Source organism: Odontesthes bonariensis, chromosome 16, assembly GCF_027942865.1.
Source record: "Odontesthes bonariensis isolate fOdoBon6 chromosome 16, fOdoBon6.hap1, whole genome shotgun sequence".
Classification (NCBI taxonomy): Eukaryota; Metazoa; Chordata; class Actinopteri; order Atheriniformes; family Atherinopsidae; genus Odontesthes; species Odontesthes bonariensis.
Genome location: NC_134521.1, coordinates 153,408 through 175,000, shown reverse-complemented (window position 1 = coordinate 175,000; position 21,593 = coordinate 153,408). Strand labels below are relative to the sequence as shown.

Here is a 21,593-nt window from a genome sequence, read left to right as displayed (position 1 = left end):
TATGAATAAAGAGGTCTCACTCTGATATAAATAAAGATGTCTCACTCTGATATAAATAAGGATGTCTCACTCTGATATAAATAAGGATGTCTCACTCTGTCTGATATAAATAAAGATGTCTCACTCTGATATGAATAAAGATGTCTCACTCTGATATAAATAAAGATGTCTCACTCTGATATAAATAAGGATGTCTCACTCTGTCTGATATGAATAAAGAGGTCTCACTCTGATATGAATAAAGAGGTCTCACTCTGATATAAATAAGGATGTCTCACTCTGATATGAATAAAGAGGTCTCACTCTGATATGAATAAAGAGGTCTCACTCTGATATAAATAAGGATGTCTCACTCTGATATAAATAAGGATGTCTCACTCTGATATGAATAAAGAGGTCTCACTCTGATATGAATAAAGAGGTCTCACTCTGATATAAATAAGGATGTCTCACTCTGATATAAATATATAAAGATGTCTCACTCTGATATAAATAAAGATGTCTCACTCTGATATAAATAAAGATGTCTCACTCTGATATAAATAAGGATGTCTCACTCTGTCTGATATAAATAAAGAGGTCTCACTCTGATATAAATAAAGATGTCTCACTCTGATATAAATAAGGATGTCTCACTCTGATATAAATAAGGATGTCTCACTCTGTCTGATATAAATAAAGAGGTCTCACTCTGATATAAATAAGGATGTCTCACTCTGATATAAATAAAGATGTCTCACTCTGATATAAATAAGGATGTCTCACTCTGATATAAATAAAGATGTCTCACTCTGATATGAATAAAGAGGTCTCACTCTGATATAAATAAAGATGTCTCACTCTGATATAAATAAAGATGTCTCACTCTGATATAAATAAAGATGTCTCACTCTGATATAAATAAGGATGTCTCACTCTGTCTGATATAAATAAAGATGTCTCACTCTGATATAAATAAGGATGTCTCACTCTGTCTGATATAAATAAAGATGTCTCACTCTGATATAAATAAGGATGTCTCACTCTGTCTGATATAAATAAAGATGTCTCACTCTGTCTGATATAAATAAAGATGTCTCACTCTGATATAAATAAAGATGTCTCACTCTGATATAAATAAGGATGTCTCACTCTGTCTGATATAAATAAAGATGTCTCACTCTGATATAAATAAGGATGTCTCACTCTGTCTGATATAAATAAAGATGTCTCACTCTGATATAAATAAGGATGTCTCACTCTGTCTGATATAAATAAAGAGGTCTCACTCTGATATAAATAAAGATGTCTCACTCTGATATAAATAAGGATGTCTCACTCTGATATAAATAAAGATGTCTCACTCTGAAAAAAATAAGGATGTCTCACTCTGATATAAATAAAGATGTCTCACTCTGATATAAATAAGGATGTCTCACTCTGTCTGATATAAATAAAGATGTCTCACTCTGATATAAATAAGGATGTCTCACTCTGTCTGATATAAATAAGGATGTCTCACTCTGTCTGATATAAATAAAGAGGTCTCACTCTGATATAAATAAAGAGGTCTCACTCTGATATAAATAAAGAGGTCTCACTCTGATATAAATAAAGAGGTCTCACTCTGATATAAATAAAGATGTCTCACTCTGATATAAATAAGGATGTCTCACTCTGATATAAATAAGGATGTCTCACTCTGATATAAATAAGGATGTCTCACTCTGTCTGATATAAATAAAGATGTCTCACTCTGATATAAATAAAGAGGTCTCACTCTGATATAAATAAAGAGGTCTCACTCTGATATAAATAAAGAGGTCTCACTCTGATATGAATAAAGAGGTCTCACTCTGATATGAATAAAGAGGTCTCACTCTGATATAAATAAGGATGTCTCACTCTGTCTGATATAAATAAAGAGGTCTCACTCTGTCTGATATAAATAAAGATGTCTCACTCTGATATAAATAAAGATGTCTCACTCTGATATAAATAAAGAGGTCTCACTCTGTCTGATATAAATAAAGAGGTCTCACTCTGATATAAATAAAGATGTCTCACTCTAATGTGACTCATAATATGATATTAATATGAATTAATGTGACTCATAATATGATATTAATATGAATTAATGTGACTCATAATATGATATTAATATGAATTAATGTGACTCATAATATGATATTAATGTGAATTAATGTGACTCATAATATGATATTAATATGATATTAATGTGAATTAATGTGACTCATAATATGATATTAATGTGAATTAATGTGACTCATAATATGATATTAATATGATATTAATGTGAATTAATGTGACTCATAATATGATATTAATGTGAATTAATGTGACTCATAATATGATATTAATATGATATTAATGTGAATTAATGTGACTCATAATATGATATTAATGTGAATTAATGTGACTCATAATATGATATTAATATGATATTAATGTGAATTAATGTGACTCATAATATGATATTAATGTGAATTAATGTGACTCATAATATGATATTAATATGAATTAATGTGACTCATAATATGATATTAATGTGAATTAATGTGACTCATAATATGATATTAATATGATATTAATGTGAATTAATGTGACTCATAATATGATATTAATGTGAATTAATGTGACTCATAATATGATATTAATGTGAATTAATGTGACTCATAATATGATATTAATGTGAATTAATGTGACTCATAATATGATATTAATATGATATTAATGTGAATTAATGTGACTCATAATATGATATTAATATGAATTAATGTGACTCATAATATGATATTAATATGATATTAATGTGAATTAATGTGACTCATAATATGATATTAATATGAATTAATGTGACTCATAATATGATATTAATGTGAATTAATGTGACTCATAATATGATATTAATGTGAATTAATGTGACTCATAATATGATATTAATATGAATTAATGTGACTCATAATATGATATTAATATGAATTAATGTGACTCATAATATGATATTAATATGAATTAATGTGACTCATAATATGATATTAATATGAATTAATGTGACTCATAATATGATATTAATGTGAATTAATGTGACTCAGCTAAGTGTGAGTTTTGTAATAAAGAAGAAACATGTTGTGGTTACGTGTAAGAAATGTGAGATAAAAAGGATAAAAGTTCAGTTCAGGAAGTATAATTTCTTTATGTCTGATTACAGAATGCAGATAAAACGGTCCATCTACCAGCTGGTTGCGCTAAACGCAAATAAACACCAGAAGAAGAAGAAGAAGAAGAAGAAGAAGAAGAAGAAGAAGAAGAAGAAGAAGAAGAAGAAGAAGAAGAAGAAGAAGAAGAAGAAGGTGCGCATGCGCAGTCTGTGAACGGTCCATTGAGAGGATGTCTGCGCCCGTGGATCTGGAGCTAAAGAAGGTACCGGTTCTGCTCACCTGTGTGTCTCATGTAATGTGTCCTGTCCTCACCTGTGTGTCACGTGCTGTCTGCGTCACGTGCTTCTGCGTCCAGCTGCAAAGCGCGCGTGCAGTGGCTAATAGCGGAGCCAGCTGTTAGCATGTGTAGCCACAGGATGCTAACATGTGTAGCCACACGATGCTAACACATATTAACACATGTCAGACAGATTGTGTCTCCTCTGATCAATCAGGAGCTTAATCGATCACTGCAGAGCTGATCAGACACCACGTGACGCTCCGGAAGAAGAGTGAGCTTCATCATCATCATCATCATCATCAGCCCTTTGGCTGCTGCTCAGCTGAGAACTGTGGTCTCCCAAATATAATGATAATGATAATAATAATAATAATAATGAGATGGTTATTAGAAACAACATGTCAGCAGATGCTGAATGATGCGGCTGCCATCAGAACATCTGTCCTCAGCTGGTTGCTCTGTGCTGGCAGACTCATTAAAGGCACACCAGGCTGCATAAGGTTATCCATCATTTAATAGATAGATAGATACTTTATTCATCCCAATTTGGGTAATTGTTGTGTTGCAGCAGCATACAGTAAAAGATATGTAAACAATTAAAGTAAAAACAAGCAAATAGAATAAAATAAATATAGAATAAAATAAAATAAAAAATAGTGAATAAACATTAGCTATATACAGTATGAAGTTTTTTTTCTTTGTTATTGTTTTTTAGGAGAGACTTGAAGCCTATTGAGTTTGACATATTGTTGTGATAAAGGCAGCCGGATCTCACCTGAATCCTTCTATGGAAAAAAGAACACCGGGGGTCCGACTCTCAAAGCAGGTTCAACAAACTCTGAGGCTATGTACACACGTAGCCGGGTATTTTTAAAACCGAATGTTTCGCCCCCCCCCCTCCGTTTATAAAATAATCTGTATCCACATTACCTCGTTTTCGAAAAAAACTCCTTCCACACATAACCGAACATCTGCGTTTTCACCTGTCTTGACAACCCAAATGCATTTGCTGTTTTGCGCAATCTGCCCTCGTCAGCTAAATAATAAAGTGTGCACGCAGCTTTTTTGAGCACACTGACAGGTGATCGCATGACTGCCCCTCGATATGAGGACGTAATATTTCCGACAGCGACAGCAGTGAGGACCGGGACGTGTGAAATTGTCACACCGTTCCTCTGGGAGTACGACTGTGGCGTGTAAAATCAAGGCAGTAAACAGCGCCTGCACAATAATAACCACCACAGTTCTGAAGGCATCCATGCTTCTTCAGTAAACAAAGGTCGCACTTTAGACTTTAAAGCAGATTTGTTGTTGTTTTGGCGCATATTGTGACGTTCGAAAATGCAAAACTCCGGTTATCTCTGTCTACACGCAGCTGCATAAACGGAGTTTTCAAAAATCTTCACTTTGCCCGGAGTTTTTAAAAACATTCGTTTACGATGCGTTTTTATGCGTTTTCATGTGGATGACAGGTCCAAACGTAGAAAAATATATTCGTTTTAGCAGATACCCGGCTGCGTGTGGATGGGGCCTGAAGGGCCGTGTATGCTCTCGCAGCAGTGTGTCGCAGACATGGCGCAGTTATTTTTGATTTATGCCCACTTTTGAAGCGCGGTCTGCGCTATGTTAATCCCACGCCACAACGCAAGAGGGACAATCACGAACAAGCTAGGATTGTGGGTGTGGTGGGTGGCGTGTTTCTCTTCCGGTTACGGAGGTCATTCAACAACAATGGCGACTGGACGAATGCGCACTTTGATTGAGATGCAGCTGATCGATCTAGAAATAGAAGAAATATTGCTACTACTGGAGCTGGCAGAGAGGCGAAAGAATCGTCACGGTTAGCACGGTTAGCACGGTTAGCGTCACCATTAGCCGGTTAGCAAACCTGAAATACGCATACTGTAGAGCGGAAGAAGAGTTGACCAATCAGAGGCCTCCTTTCTCTCCTCCCTGCGACGATATCTGCGGCACTGTCTGCGGTGAGTTACAATTTTGGGGAGGTGCACCAGAGTGTCTGCGTAAGGGGGGGGGGGGGGGGCATGTCTGCGTTAACTGCGACACACACGCAGACGACCTGGTTTCCGACCATAAACCGGCCTTGAGTCTGTTCCTGAACTCTGAGTTGATCTCCTCTGAGATAGAAACTCAGAGTTTACTCTAAACTCAGAGTTTACTCTAAACTCTGAGTTTACTAGTTTAGAGTAAACTCAAGGTGCAACTACTCAGAGTTGATTAAACTCACTCAAATCAGCGTTTCTGGAACCGAAAGTAGGGTTTGGATTCCATGTCTGTTGCATTTGAACCAAAGTGTTTGAACACTGCTGGAAATGAAAGCTTGATGTCTCCTCAGGGTAATTAGGGTAATAACTGAAAGCTTGATGTCTCCTCAGGGTAATTAGGGTAATAACTGAAAGCTTGATGTCTCCTCAGGGTAATTAGGGTAATAAATAAAAAGCTTGATGTCTCCTCAGGGTAATTAGGGTAATAAATAAAAAGCTTGATGTCTCCTCAGGGTAATTAGGGTAATAAATAAAAAGCTTGATGTCTCCTCAGGGTAATTAGGGTAATAACTGAAAGCTTGATGTCTCCTCAGGGTAATTAGGGTAATAACTGAAAGCTTGATGTCTCCTCAGGGTAATTGGGGTAATAACTGAAAGCTTGATGTCTCCTCAGGGTAATTAGGGTAATAAATAAAAAGCTTGATGTCTCCTCAGGGTAATTAGGGTAATAAATAAAAAGCTTGATGTCTCCTCAGGGTAATTAGGGTAATAAATAAAAAGCTTGATGTCTCCTCAGGGTAATTAGGGTAATAAATAAAAAGCTTGATGTCTCCTCAGGGTAATTGGGGTAATAACTGAAAGCTTGATGTCTCCTCAGGGTAATTGGGGTAATAACTGAAAGCTTGATGTCTCCTCAGGGTAATTGGGGTAATAACTGAAAGCTTGATGTCTCCTCAGGGTAATTAGGGTAATAAATAAAAAGCTTGATGTCTCCTCAGGGTAATTAGGGTAATAACTGAAAGCTTGATGTCTCCTCAGGGTAATTAGGGTAATAAATAAAAAGCTTGATGTCTCCTCAGGGTAATTGGGGTAATATATAAAAAGCTTGATGTCTCCTCAGGGTAATTGGGGTAATATATAAAAAGCTTGATGTCTCCTCAGGGTAATTGGGGTAATAACTGAAAGCTTGATGTCTCCTCAGGGTAATTGGGGTAATAACTGAAAGCTTGATGTCTCCTCAGGGTAATTGGGGTAATAACTGAAAGCTTGATGTCTCCTCAGGGTAATTGGGGTAATAACTGAAAGCTTGATGTCTCCTCAGGGTAATTGGGGTAATAACTGAAAGCTTGATGTCTCCTCAGGGTAATTGGGGTAATAACTGAAAGCTTGATGTCTCCTCGGGGTAATTGGGGTAATAACTGAAAGCTTGCTGTCTCCTCAGGGTAATTGGGGTAATAACTGAAAGCTTGCTGTCTCCTCAGGGTAATTGGGGTAATAACTGAAAGCTTGATGTCTCCTCAGGGTAATTGGGGTAATAAATAAAAAGCTTGATGTCTCCTCGGGGTAATTGGGGTAATAACTGAAAGCTTGATGTCTCCTCGGGGTAATTGGGGTAATAACTGAAAGCTTGATGTCTCCTCAGGGTAATTGGGGTAATAACTGAAAGCTTGATGTCTCCTCGGGGTAATTGGGGTAATAACTGAAAGCTTGATGTCTCCTCAGGGTAATTGGGGTAATAACTGAAAGCTTGATGTCTCCTCAGGGTAATTGGGGTAATATATAAAAAGCTTGATGTCTCCTCAGGGTAATTGGGGTAATAACTGAAAGCTTGATGTCTCCTCAGGGTAATTGGGGTAATAACTGAAAGCTTGATGTCTCCTCGGGGTAATTGGGGTAATAACTGAAAGCTTGATGTCTCCTCAGGGTAATTGGGGTAATAACTGAAAGCTTGATGTCTCCTCAGGGTAATTGGGGTAATATATAAAAAGCTTGATGTCTCCTCAGGGTAATTGGGGTAATAACTGAAAGCTTGATGTCTCCTCAGGCCTTCTCGGAGCTGCAGGTGAAGATGATCGACACGCAGCAGAAGGTGAAGCTGGCCGACCTGCAGATCGATCAGCTGACCCGAGTTCAGAAACACGCCAAGCTCACGCACGCCGAGATCGCCACGCTGCCCGACAACACGCGGCTGTACGAGGGCGTCGGACGCATGTGAGTCGAGCTGATTCATTTATTCTGAAAGTCGACCAACCGAGCTGCTGAAGCTATAGTTTTTTTGTCTATTTCAGCTCCTTTATTATTTAATATTTATTTAGTTTTACGTTGGAGTTTGAATCCCTACCTGCACCGACTGAACCAGTTCCACTCGTTATATTTTGGCTCAGATTGTTTTACTGGTGAACAATTATTAAATAAATAAGTAATTCAGTACATTTATATCTATTTATTTGTTTTTAAAAATATAGGAAAGAAATGTTTAAGTCTGACGTTGCCTTGCACAGCAGAATGATCCCAGTCTGTTCCACACAACCAAACTTACCGTTTCCCAGAACTCTGTGTTTCTGGATCGGTTCGGATCAGTTCGGATCGGTTCGGTTCGGATCAGTTCGGATCGGTTCGGTTCGGATCAGTTCGGATCGGTTCGGTTCGGATCAGTTCGGATCGGTTCGGTTCAGATCAGTTCGGATCGGATCAGTTCGGATCGGTTCGGTTCAGATCAGTTCGGATCGGATCAGTTCGGATCGGTTCGGTTCAGATCAGTTCGGATCGGATCAGTTCGGATCGGTTCGGTTCGGATCAGTTCGGATCGGTTCGGTTCAGATCAGTTCGGATCGGATCAGTTCGGATCGGTTCGGTTCGGATCAGTTCGGATCGGTTCGGTTCAGATCAGTTCGGATCGGTTCGGTTCGGATCAGTTCGGATCGGTTCGGATCGGTTCGGTTCGGATCAGTTTGGTTCGGTATCGGCTGATACTAAACTCCAGACATCAGTATCGGAGGTGAAAAACGCAGATCGGTGCATCCCCAGTGCAAACACTGAGCCATTAGCAGGAGGCCATTTATGGACGATCAGTTTGTGTATGGATGATCAGTTTGTGTATTGATGATCAGTTTGTATATTGATGATCAGTTTGTATATTGATGATCAGTTTGTGTATTGATGATCAGTTTGTATATTGATGAGCTTTAAGGAGCTGAAGACGATCATGTTACTGTTTCAGGTTCGTTCTTCAGTCAAAGGAGGAGATCAATAACCTGCTGACGGACAAACAGAAGACTGTCGATGAGAAGATCAAAGAGCTCGAGGTAAAGACGCACATCAGACACCTGACCAATGCATGATACACCTGACGCGTGTCACCTGACGTCTTTCACCTGACGCCCTGTCACCTGAGACCTTTCACCTGTCACCTGACGGCGTGTCACCTGACGGCGTGTCACCTGACGCCCTGTCACCTGACGCCCTGTCACCTGACGCCTGTCACCTGACGCCTGTCACCTGACGGCGTGTCACCTGACGCCCTGTCACCTGACGCCTGTCACCTGACGGCGTGTCACCTGACGCCTGTCACCTGACGGCGTGTCACCTGACGGCGTGTCACCTGAGACCTGTCACCTGACGCCTGTCACCTGACGCCTGTCACCTGACGGCGTGTCACCTGACGCCTGTCACCTGACGGCGTGTCACCTGACGGCGTGTCACCCGACGGCGTGTCACCCGACGCCTGTCACCTGACGGCGTGTCACCTGACGGCGTGTCACCTGACGGCGTGTCACCTGACGCCGTCACCTGACGCCTGTCACCTGACGCGTGTCACCTGACGCCCTGTCACCTGACGCCTGTCACCTGACGCGTGTCACCTGACGGCGTGTCACCTGACGGCGTGTCACCTGACGCGTGTCACCTGACGCGTGTCACCTGACGCGTGTCACCCGACGCCTGTCACCTGACGGCGTGTCACCTGACGCCGTCACCTGACGCCTGTCACCTGACGCGTGTCACCTGACGCCCTGTCACCTGACACCTGACGCGTGTCACCTGACGGCGTGTCACCTGACGCGTGTCACCTGACGCGTGTCACCTGACGCCTGTCACCTGACGCCCTGTCACCTGACGGCGTGTCACCCGACGCCTGTCACCTGACGGCGTGTCACCCGACGCCTGTCACCTGACGCGTGTCACCTGACGGCGTGTCACCTGACGGCGTGTCACCTGACGGCGTGTCACCTGACGGCGTGTCACCTGACGCGTGTCACCTGACGCGTGTCACCTGACGCCTGTCACCTGACGCGTGTCACCTGACGCCCTGTCACCTGACGGCCTGTCACCTGACGCCCTGTCACCTGACGCCTTTCACCTGACGCGTCACCTGACGCCTTTCACCTGACGCGTGTCACCTGACGCCCTGTCACCTGACGCCTGTCACCTGACGCCTGTCACCTGACGCCTGTCACCTGACGCCTGTCACCTGACGGCCTGTCACTTGACGGCGTGTCACCTGACGCCTGTTACCTGACGTGTCACCTGACGCCTGTCACCTGACGCCCTGTCACCTGACGCCTGTCACCTGACGGCCTGTCACCTGACTCCTGACGCCTGTTACCTGACGGCGTGTCACCTGACGCCCTGTTACCTGACGGCGTGTCACCTGACGCCCTGTTACCTGACGGCGTGTCACCTGACGCCTGTTACCTGACGGCGTGTCACCTGACGCGTGTCACCTGACGCCTTTCACCTGTCACCTGACGCGTGTCACCTGACGCCTTTCACCTGTCACCTGACGCGTGTCACCTGACGCCTGTCACCTGACGGCCTGTCACTTGACGGCGTGTCACCTGACGGCGTGTCACCTGACTCCTGACGGCGTGTCACCTGACGGCGTGTCACCTGACTCCTGACGGCGTGTCACCTGACGCCCTGTTACCTGACGGCGTGTCACCTAACGCCTGTTACCTGACGGCGTGTCACCTGACGCCTGTTACCTGACGGCGTGTCACCTGACGCCTGTTACCTGACGGCGTGTCACCTGACGCCTGTTACCTGACGGTTTGTCACCTGACGCCCTGTTACCTGACGCCTGTTACCTGACGGCGTGTCACCTAACGCCTGTTACCTGACGGCGTGTCACCTGACGCCTGTTACCTGACGGCGTGTCACCTGACGCCTGTTACCTGACGGTTTGTCACCTGACGCCCTGTTACCTGACGCCTGTTACCTGACGGCGTGTCACCTGACGCCCTGTCACCTGATCCCTGTCACCTGACGGCGTGTCACCTGACTCCTGTTACCTGACGGCGTGTCACCTGACGCCGTCACCTGACGGCGTGTCACCCGACGCCTGTCACCTGACGGCGTGTCACCTGACGGCGTGTCACCTGACGGCGTGTCACCTGACGCCGTCACCTGACGCTTGTCACCTGACGCTTGTCACCTGACGCCCTGTCACCTGACGCCTGTCACCTGACGCCTGTCACCTGACGGCGTGTCACCTGACGGCGTGTCACCTGACGCGTGTCACCCGACGCCTGTCACCTGATGGCGTGTCACCTGACGCCGTCACCTGACGCCTGTCACCTGACGCGTGTCACCTGACGCCCTGTCACCTGACGCCTGTCACCTGACGCGTGTCACCTGACGGCGTGTCACCTGACGCGTGTCACCTGACGCGTGTCACCTGACGCCTGTCACCTGACGCGTGTCACCTGACGCGTGTCACCTGACGGCGTGTCACCTGACGCGTGTCACCTGACGCCTGTCACCTGACGCCTGTCACCTGACGCGTGTCACCTGACGGCGTGTCACCTGACGCGTGTCACCTGACGCGTGTCACCTGACGGCGTGTCACCTGACGCGTGTCACCTGACGCGTGTCACCTGACGGCGTGTCACCTGACGCGTGTCACCTGACGCCTGTCACCTGACGCCTGTCACCTGACGCGTGTCACCTGACGGCGTGTCACCCGACGCCCTGTCACCTGACGGCGTGTCACCCGACGCCTGTCACCTGACGGCGTGTCACCCGACGCCTGTCACCTGATGCGTGTCACCTGACGGCGTGTCACCTGACGGCGTGTCACCTGACGGCGTGTCACCTGACGCGTGTCACCTGACGCGTGTCACCTGACGCCTGTCACCTGACGGCCTGTCACCTGACGCCCTGTCACCTGACGGCCTGTCACCTGACGCCCTGTCACCTGACGCCTTTCACCTGACGCGTCACCTGACGCCTTTCACCTGACGCGTGTCACCTGACGCCCTGTCACCTGACGCCTGTCACCTGACGCCTGTCATCTGACGCCTGTCACCTGACGGCCTGTCACTTGACGGCGTGTCACCTGACGCCTGTTACCTGACGTGTCACCTGACGCCTGTCACCTGACGCCCTGTCACCTGACGCCTGTCACCTGACGGCCTGTCACCTGACTCCTGACGCCTGTTACCTGACGGCGTGTCACCTGACGCCCTGTTACCTGACGGCGTGTCACCTGACGCCCTGTTACCTGACGGCGTGTCACCTGACGCCTGTTACCTGACGGCGTGTCACCTGACGCGTGTCACCTGACGCCTTTCACCTGTCACCTGACGCGTGTCACCTGACGCCTTTCACCTGTCACCTGACGCGTGTCACCTGACGCCTGTCACCTGACGGCCTGTCACTTGACGGCGTGTCACCTGACGCCTGTTACCTGACGTGTCACCTGACGCCTGTCACCTGACGCCCTGTCACCTGACGCCTGTCACCTGACGGCCTGTCACCTGACTCCTGACGCCTGTTACCTGACGGCGTGTCACCTGACGCCCTGTTACCTGACGGCGTGTCACCTGACGCCCTGTTACCTGACGGCGTGTCACCTGACGCGTGTCACCTGACGCCTTTCACCTGTCACCTGACGCGTATCACCTGACGCCTTTCACCTGTCACCTGACGCGTGTCACCTGACGCCTGTCACCTGACGGCCTGTCACTTGACGGCGTGTCACCTGACGGCGTGTCACCTGACTCCTGACGGCGTGTCACCTGACGGCGTGTCACCTGACTCCTGACGGCGTGTCACCTGACGCCCTGTTACCTGACGCCTGTTACCTGACGGCGTGTCACCTGACGCCTGTTACCTGACGGCGTGTCACCTGACGCCTGTTACCTGACGGCGTGTCACCTGACGCCTGTTACCTGACGGCGTGTCACCTGACGCCTGTTACCTGACGGTTTGTCACCTGACGCCCTGTTACCTGACGCCTGTTACCTGACGGCGTGTCACCTGACGCCCTGTCACCTGATCCCTGTCACCTGACGGCGTGTCACCTGACTCCTGTTACCTGACGGCGTCACCTGACGCCTGTTACCTGACGCCTGTCACCTGACGCCCTGTTACCTGATCCCTGTCACCTGATCCCTGTCACCTGACGGCGTGTCACCTGACTCCTGTTACCTGACGGCGTGTCACCTGACGCCTGTTACCTGACGCCTGTCACCTGACGCCCTGTTACCTGATCCCTGTCACCTGACGGCGTGTCACCTGATCCCTGTCACTTGACGGCGTGTCACCTGACGCCCTGTCACCTGACGCGTGTCACCTGACGCCTTTCACCTGTCACCTGACGCGTGTCACCTGACGCCTTTCACCTGTCACCTGACGCGTGTCACCTAACGCCTTTCACCTGACGCGTGTCACCTAACGCCTTTCACCTGACGCGTGTCACCTGACGCGTCACCTGACGCCTGTCACCTGACGGCCTGTCACTTGACGGCGTGTCACCTGACGCCTGTTACCTGACGGCGTGTCACCTGACTCCTGTTACCTGACGGCGTGTCACCTGACGCCCTGTCACCTGACGCCTGTCACCTGACGCCCTGTCACCTGACGGCGTGTCACCTGACTCCTGTTACCTGACGGCGTGTCACCTGACGCCCGTCACCTGACGCCCTGTTACCTGATCCCTGTCACCTGACGCCCTGTCACCTGACACCTGTTACCTGACGGCGTGTCACCTGACGGCGTGTCACCTGACTCCTGACGCCTGTTACCTGACGGTGTGTCACCTGACTCCTGACGCCTGACTCCTGACGGTTTGTCACCTGACGCCCTGTTACCTGACGCCTGTTACCTGACGGCGTGTCACCTGATCCCTGTCACCTGACGGCGTGTCACCTGACTCCTGTTACCTGATCCCTGTCACCTGACGCCCTGTCACCTGACACCTGTTACCTGACGGCGTGTCACCTGACGGCGTGTCACCTGACTCCTGACGCCTGTTACCTGACGGCGTGTCACCTGACGCCTGTTACCTGACGGTGTCTCACCTGACTCCTGACTCCTGACGGTTTGTCACCTGACGCCCTGTTACCTGACGCCTGTTACCTGACGGCGTGTCACCTGACGCCCTGTCACCTGATCCCTGTCACCTGACGGCGTGTCACCTGACTCCTGTTACCTGACGGCGTGTCACCTGACGCCCTGTCACCTGATCCCTGTCACCTGACGCCCTGTTACCTGACGCCTGTTACCTGACGGCGTGTCACCTGACGCCCTGTCACCTGATCCCTGTCACCTGACGGCGTGTCACCTGACGCCCTGTCACCTGATCCCTGTCACCTGACGGCGTGTCACCTGACGCCCTGTCACCTGACGCCTTTCACCTGTCACCTGACGCGTGTCACCTGACGCCCTGTTACCTGACGCGTGTCACCTGACGCCCTGTTACCTGACGCGTCACCTGACGCCCTGTCACCTGACGCGTCACCTGACGCCTGTCACCTGACGCCTGTCACCTGACGCCTGTCACCTGACGGCCTGTCACTTGACGGCGTGTCACCTGACGCCTGTTACCTGACGGCGTGTCACCTGACGGCGTGTCACCTGACTCCTGACGCCTGTTACCTGACGGCGTGTCACCTGACGCCTGTTACCTGACGGTTTGTCACCTGACGCCCTGTTACCTGACGCCTGTTACCTGACGGCGTGTCACCTGACGCCTGTTACCTGACGGCGTGTCACCTGACTCCTGTTACCTGACGGCGTGTCACCTGACGGCGTGTCACCTGACTCCTGTTACCTGACGGCGTGTCACCTGACTCCTGTTACCTGACGGCGTGTCACCTGACGCCTGACGCCCTGTTACCTGACGCCTGTCACCTGACTCCTGTTACCTGACGGCGTGTCACCTGACGCCTGTCACCTGACGCCCTGTTACCTGATCCCTGTCACCTGACGGCGTGTCACCTGACTCCTGTTACCTGACGGCGTGTCACCTGACTCCTGTTACCTGACGGCGTGTCACCTGACTCCTGTTACCTGACGGCGTGTCACCTGACTCCTGTTACCTGACGGCGTGTCACCTGACTCCTGTTACCTGACGCCTGTCACCTGATCCCTGTCACCTGACGGCGTGTCACCTGACGCCCTGTCACCTGACTCCTGTTACCTGACGGCGTGTCACCTGACTCCTGTCACCTGACGGCGTGTCACCTGACACCTGTCACTTGACGGCGTGTCACCTGACGGCCTGTCACCTGTTTGTGTTGCAGCAGAGGAAGGTGTACCTGGAGCGCAGCGTCAAAGAAGCCGAGGACAACATCAGAGAGATGCTGATGTCCAGGAGAGCTCAGTGATCTGTAAATCTGTGCTTTGCATCAAATGTTCATATTAAAAGATTCAAGACCCTGTCCTGTTTCCTATCCTTCTTTGTGGGACCCTGGACCGTTCTGACCCTAACCCTCGGGGTCCAGGGTTGCAGTTTCTGAGATCTAAACACATGAAGAGTGAAGCTTCTCCAACAGATTCTTTCTACAGTAGAAGTAAATAGGTGCCGTGAACTCAAAGTAATGTGATTACTACCAGATGTTTATCATTTAATGTTTAATAAACTCTGGCTCTGACCCACTGCCTGGGACTCAGGGTAGGGTTAGGGTTATGACCATAACACTGTGGTGCAGAAGAAGAGTGTTGGTTAATAACCGGTCAGTAATAACCGGGTTACCAGGACCAATCACTAACAGATGGAGACACGCTGATCTTAGACACTTTTGCTTTGGCGACACTTTATTGTTATTTACAAACAGGTTGTGTGATGTCACAGTGACATCATCATCATCTGGTGCTTTACAATCCGGCTGTGATGTCATCTGTTGTTCTGGACAAAGTTGATGGAGTAGGAGCCGCTGGCCGGGTCCTGGTTCACCTGGAAGTTGTTGGTGGAGAGTCCAAATGGCCTCAGCACCATGTTGCCCAAGTCCTTCAGCTTACCTGTACAGGTGTCACACAGGTGAGTTACAGGTGTCACACGGGTGTCACACAGGTGAGTTATAGGTGTCACACGGGTGAGTTACAGGTGCCACACAGGTGCCACACGGGTGCCACACAGGTGTCAAACGGGTGTCACACGGGTGCCACACAGGTGTCACATGGGTGAGTTACAGGTGTCACACGGGTGCCACACAGGTGTCACACGGGTGCCACACAGGTGTCACACGGGTGTCACACAGGTGAGTTACAGGTGTCAAACGGGTGTCACACGGGTGCCACACAGGTGCCACACGGGTGAGTTACAGGTGTCACACAGGTGTCACACGGGTGAGTTACAGGTGTCACACGGGTGAGTTACAGGTGACACACGGGTGTCACACAGGTGAGTTACAGGTGTCACACGGGTGCCACACGGGTGAGTTACGGGTGCCACACGGGTGTCACACGGGTGAGTTACAGGTGTCACACAGGTGTCACACGGGTGAGTTACAGGTGTCAAACGGGTGCCACACGGGTGAGTTACGGGTGCCACACAGGTGTCACACGGGTGAGTTACAGGTGTCACACGGGTGTCACACAGGTGAGTTACAGGTGTCACACAGGTGTCACACGGGTGAGTTACAGGTGTCACACAGGTGTCACACGGGTGAGTTACAGGTGTCACACGGGTGAGTTACAGGTGTCACACGGGTGAGTTACAGGTGACACACGGGTGCCACACAGGTGTCACACGGGTGTCACACAGGTGAGTTACAGGTGTCACACGGGTGAGTTACAGGTGTCACACGGGTGAGTTACAGGTGTCACACGGGTGAGTTACAGGTGTCACACGGGTGTCACACGGGTGAGTTACAGGTGTCACACGGGTGAGTTACAGGTGTCACACGGGTGCCACACAGGTGCCACACAGGTGTCACACAGGTGCCACACAGGTGTCACACGGGTGAGTTACGGGTGTCACACGGGTGCCACACGGGTGTCACACGGGTGCCACACGGGTGTCACACGGGTGCCACACAGGTGTCACACTGGTGAGTTACAGGTGTCACACAGGTGAGTTACAGGTGAGTTACAGGTGTCACACGGGTGTCACACGGGTGCCACACAGTTGTCACACAGGTGCCACACAGGTGAGTTACAGGTGAGTTACAGTTGCCACACAGGTGCTACACACAGGTGAGTTACAGGTGTCTCACAGGTGTCACACAGGTGAGTTATAGGTGCCACACAGGTGTCACACACAGGTGTCACACAGGTGAGTTATAGGTGCCACACAGGTGTCACACACAGGTGTCACACAGGTGAGTTACAGGTGTCTCACAGGTGTCACACAGGTGAGTTATAGGTGCCACACAGGTGCCACACAGGTGTCACACAGGTGAGTTACAGGTGTCTCACAGGTGCCACACAGGTGAGTTACAGTTGCCACACAGGTGCTACACACAAGTGTCACACAGGTGAGTTACAGGTGTCTCACAGGTGTCACACAGGTGAGTTATAGGTGCCACACAGGTGTCACACACAGGTGAGTTATAGGTGCCACACAGGTGTCACACAGGTGAGTTACAGGTGTCTCACAGGTGCCACACAGGTGAGTTACAGTTGCCACACAGGTGCTACACACAGGTGTCAAACAGGTGAGTTACAGGTGTCTCACAGGTGTCACACAGGTGAGTTATAGGTGCCACACAGGTGTCACACACAGGTGTCACACAGGTGAGTTACAGGTGTCTCACAGGTGTCACACAGGTGAGTTATAGGTGCCACACAGGTGAGTTACAGGTGTCTCACAGGTGTCTCACAGGTGTCTCACAGGTGAGTTACAGGTGTCACACAGGTGCCACACAGGTGAGTTACAGGTGTCACACAGGTGTCACACAGGTGCCACACAGGTGAGTTACAGGTGTCTCACAGGTGAGTTACAGGTGTCACACAGGTGTCACACAGGTGTCACACAGGTGCCACACAGGTGAGTTACAGGTGTCACACAGGTGTAGTACGTACTCATCATCTCCTCCTTCAACTTCTCGTTTCTCTCTTGAATCTGCTGAGGCAGCCTCTGAAAGACAGGTGAGGGTCAAAGGTCAAAGGTCGTTCAGATACTGGTTTAACCCAGCGGTCAACCCTAACCCTAACTCACCATGCAGGCCTGCCTGGCCCCGCTGTGGTTCGGGTCTCGTTCCAGAACCTTCTTGTAGTCCTCCAGAGCTTCGTCCAGCTTCTCAGTCTGCTCGTGAAGCTCCGCCCTCCTCAGCCACGCCCGCAGGTAGTCTGGATCCAGGTCAATCGCTATGGAAACCACAGAGTCCATCAGTGAGTGTAGAAGGTGAATCAACCGGTGACATCACGTGAGGTCATAACTCACCTCTGCTGCAGTCTGAGATGGCCTGATCCTTCAGCTCCTGCAGGGAAGAGAAGACGGTCAAACAACCTGTTAGCATCGTGTTAGCTTCATGTTAGCATCGTGTCAACATTGTGTCAGCATCGTGTTAGCATCATGTTAGCATCGTGTTAGCTTCATGTTAGCATCGTGTCAACATTGTGTCAACATTGTGTCAGCATCGTGTTAGCATCGTGTTAGCTTCATGTTAGCATCATGTCAGCATCGTGTTAGCATCGTGTTAGCTTCATGTTAGCATCATGTCAACATTGTGTCAGCATCGTGTTAGCATCGTGTCAACATTGTGTCAACATTGTGTCAGCATCATGTTAGCATCGTGTTAGCTTCATGTTAGCATCGTGTCAACATTGTGTCAGCATCGTGTTAGCATCGTGTTAGCTTCATGTTAGCATCATGTCAACATTGTGTCAACATCGTGTCAGCATCATGTTAGCATCGTGTTAGCTTCATGTTAGCATCGTGTCAACATTGTGTCAGCATCGTGTTAGCATCATGTTAGCTTCATGTTAGCATCGTGTCAACATTGTGTCAGCATCGTGTTAGCATCATGTTAGCATCGTGTTAGCATCATGTGAACATCGTGTTAGCATCATGTTAGCATCGTTAGCATCATGTGAACATCGTGTTAGCTTCATGTGAACATTGTGTCAGCATCGTGTTAGCATCATGTTAGCACCGTGTTAGCATTGTATTAACATCATGTTAGCATCGTGTTAGCATCGTGTTAGCACAGTGTTAGCATCGTGTTAGCACAGTGTTAGCATCATGTTAGCACAGAGTTAGCATCGTGTTAGCACCGTGTTAGCACCGTGTTAGCATCGTGTTACCTGATGCAGCCTTGCAGCAGCTCTGTTGGAGAACAGCACGGCTCTCTCTCGGCTGAAACAAACAGGACACAAAGCCAACGCCTCCGTGTAGCTGCGCTCAGCCTCTGGCCATTCTGCAGGAAGGTTTACATCCTGGTTAATACACCAGCTTACAGAGAGTAAAGTAAGTATAAACACTGGTTTAAAGTGCCCGAATGGTTATTAAACTGGTTTAAAGTGCCCAGAATGGTTAGTAAACCAGTTTAAGTTACTCACAGTGGTTATTAAACCAGTTTAAAGTGCTCAAATTGGTTAGTAAACTGATTTTAACTGCTTAAACTGGTTAGTAAACTGGTTAACTCACCTCCAGCTTTAAATTGTGTATTTCCCGCCTCCTTCAGAGATAAACTCTGCTGCCTTCGGCTCTGAAATGGAAACCTGCAGTTTTACACCAAACACCAGATTTCAGACTCCAACAGGTCCAGCTGTGACAGGCCGTTACCTCCTTCTCCTCCTCCGTCAGCTCCTTCTCCACCTCCCTCAGGTAGTCATCATCAAACTCCACCTCTCTGCAGACCTCCTCCTTCAGCTCCTCCTCCATCATCTCTTCCTCTTCCTCCTCCTTCATCTCCTTCTCCTCTTCCTCCTCTTCCTGTCGTCCTCTCGTCTCTCTCTCTTCGTCTCTTCTGTCTGTTTGACTGTGAGACTCTTCTGAACGTTTAGTGTCCTGTTGGGTTTCCTCCTCGCTGTCTCTCTTCTTCTTCTCCTCTCCCTCCTCCTCCTCCTCTTCCTCTCTGAGGTGAGGAGGCTCCAGAGTCTCCTGGCAGTCGTAGAAGTCCTCCTCCGGCTCCGGCTCCTTCCCTCGGGCCTTTGCAGCTGCTCCTCTCCGGCTCATCCTGACGCTCTGCCACACAGAGATCAATCAAACTGATCAAACTTCCCTTTAAACGAGCACATCTTTGACAATAAAACAAATAAATTATGAATAAAAAGTAGATGGAACAGCAGGTGGACCCCAGCGGGCCTTAAATATGCTGCAGGAGCCATTTGAATCCATCCTTTAGATCTTTCCTTCTCACAGCTGCTACTGCTGTTGCTCTGACTTCAACATTTAATAATAATAATAATAATGATAATAATATATAAGTTTTATATAGCGCTTTTCCGAATGCTCAAAGACGCTTTACATCAGGAACAAACAGAAAGCAGAGACAAAAACGAGACATAAACAAAAAAAATAAAGTAAAATAAAAAACAAAATACACTGTTACAGACATTAGGCACACATTCTGTTTAAAGTCTCAGTTCCTCAGTTTAGCCTCATTGTTGTTATTATTATTGTTGTTGTTATTATTGTTGTCTAAAGGAAACATTCAGTTAATGAAACCTGAGAGTCCCAGATCAGCAGATGGAGGGTAAACACGAGCAGCAACACATTTATTCATTTATTTATTTCCTTCATTTTTTATCTGTTGGTGTGTTTCTGCTGTGAACGGCAGCCCTGTAAAATACATTATATATTTTTATTTTTTCATATATTTCACATCTCATAGGATGGATCAGCTGAGCTACATGCTAACCGCGGAGCTAACAGCCGGCTCCGGACCCGATACGTGACGTCAGCCACCTCCTACGTCACGGCCTCTCATGATGTCATCACTGCGCAGCTTTGTGTCGGATTATTAAAACATTAGAGGTAAAAAAACAGCTGATTTCTGCTCACCTGTGAAGACCGCTCAGTCTGCCCAACACACTCCCTGACGTCACATCCAGGTCAGGACTTCTTCGAGGCTTTTACCCACTTCCGGTTTTCTTCTGCCTCCTGCTGGATCGGGAGCGCGCCGACCTGCGCGTGGCTCTGTCCGTGTTTCCTTTCTTTTTTTTTTTTTTAATAAACTTTATTTATCTTCACAATATCACAGTAACAGCAGTCATGAAAGAAATAGTGTACAGTAATGAACAAAGGACATAAAATGAAAGAAGAACATAGTTAAAAAATACAAAGATAGAAAACTGTTAGAACAGAAGAGAGAAAAATAAAAAAAATTAAAAAGTTTCACAAGTAAACGCGAGTTACAAAAATAAGTTATAGTTATTGTTTTTATAGCCTTTTTGTTAATTGAATTCGAGATTGAGTCAAGATACAATTTTACATCTATTACGAAGAGGTAAAAAAGTGGTTTCCTGTGCATTATTTTACTTTTATGAATATGAAATTTAGCAAGCAACAAAATTAGATTGATAAGGTATGTGGGAGAGGAATCTTTCGCCTTGAAATCTGTGATACCAAACAAAAAAATTTCAAAGAAAATAAGGAAATCTGGTTGGATATAGTTGGATGAACAGATATGTTTCTGGGTAAAGCTTACAAAAAGAACAGGAACTATCAATATTAGCTTTATATATCTGAAGAAAGTGCTTAGTTGGATAAAATTTATGAATTAATTTAAAAGAGACTTCTTTGACTTTATTAGTGAGAAAAAAACTTGTGTGGGAGAGACCAAATTTTTTCCCAAATAACATTCTGCACAAAGGAGTTGCATGTTTCCTTTCTTTGAAGAACGTTCCACGAACACCTGACGTCACCTTATTTATTTATGACTGAAAAAACATTTCATACAAAGAGGAGAACGTGCACGTTCTCATGCACGAGCAGACAAATCAGCATCCTGACTGAGCAAAAAGAATCTTCTGTCCAAC

The 21,593-nt window shown here is 47.6% G+C and overlaps 2 protein-coding genes across 2 annotated transcripts; one reads left to right on the top strand and one right to left on the bottom strand.

Moving 5' to 3' along the window:
- The first annotated feature begins 3,314 nt into the window (after positions 1-3,314).
- Positions 3,315-15,104, top strand: pfdn1 (prefoldin subunit 1). The gene is made up of 4 exons (XM_075487072.1): positions 3,315-3,423; positions 7,489-7,655; positions 8,665-8,749; positions 14,969-15,104. The coding sequence occupies exons 1-4, from the start codon at positions 3,391-3,393 to the stop codon at positions 15,050-15,052; spliced, it is 369 nt and encodes a 122-aa protein (XP_075343187.1). The 5' UTR covers positions 3,315-3,390; the 3' UTR covers positions 15,053-15,104.
- A 357-nt stretch (positions 15,105-15,461) lies between these two features.
- Positions 15,462-20,703, bottom strand: ttc1 (tetratricopeptide repeat domain 1). Its single transcript, XM_075487230.1, has 8 exons — positions 20,617-20,703; positions 19,396-19,797; positions 19,258-19,318; positions 18,915-19,027; positions 18,052-18,088; positions 17,827-17,975; positions 17,691-17,745; positions 15,462-15,686 (listed from the first exon to the last, which is right to left on the bottom strand). The coding sequence occupies exons 2-8, from the start codon at positions 19,786-19,788 to the stop codon at positions 15,562-15,564; spliced, it is 933 nt and encodes a 310-aa protein (XP_075343345.1). The 5' UTR covers positions 19,789-19,797; positions 20,617-20,703; the 3' UTR covers positions 15,462-15,561.
- Between the last annotated feature and the right edge of the window lie 890 nt (positions 20,704-21,593).

Coding starts and splice junctions, on each gene's coding strand:
- pfdn1 (XM_075487072.1), top strand. CDS start 3,391: ATGTCTGCGCCCGTGGATCTGGAGCTAAAGAAG. Junction 3,424..7,488: donor TGGATCTGGAGCTAAAGAAG/GTACCGGTTCTG, acceptor ATGTCTCCTCAG/GCCTTCTCGGAGCTGCAGGT. Junction 7,656..8,664: donor TACGAGGGCGTCGGACGCAT/GTGAGTCGAGCT, acceptor TTACTGTTTCAG/GTTCGTTCTTCAGTCAAAGG.
- ttc1 (XM_075487230.1), bottom strand. CDS start 19,788: ATGAGCCGGAGAGGAGCAGCTGCAAAGGCCCGAGGGAAGGAGCCGGAG. Junction 19,028..19,257: donor TACACAATTTAAAGCTGGAG/GTGAGTTAACCA, acceptor ACCTTCCTGCAG/AATGGCCAGAGGCTGAGCGC. Junction 15,687..17,690: donor GTTGAAGGAGGAGATGATGA/GTACGTACTACA, acceptor ACACCTGTACAG/GTAAGCTGAAGGACTTGGGC.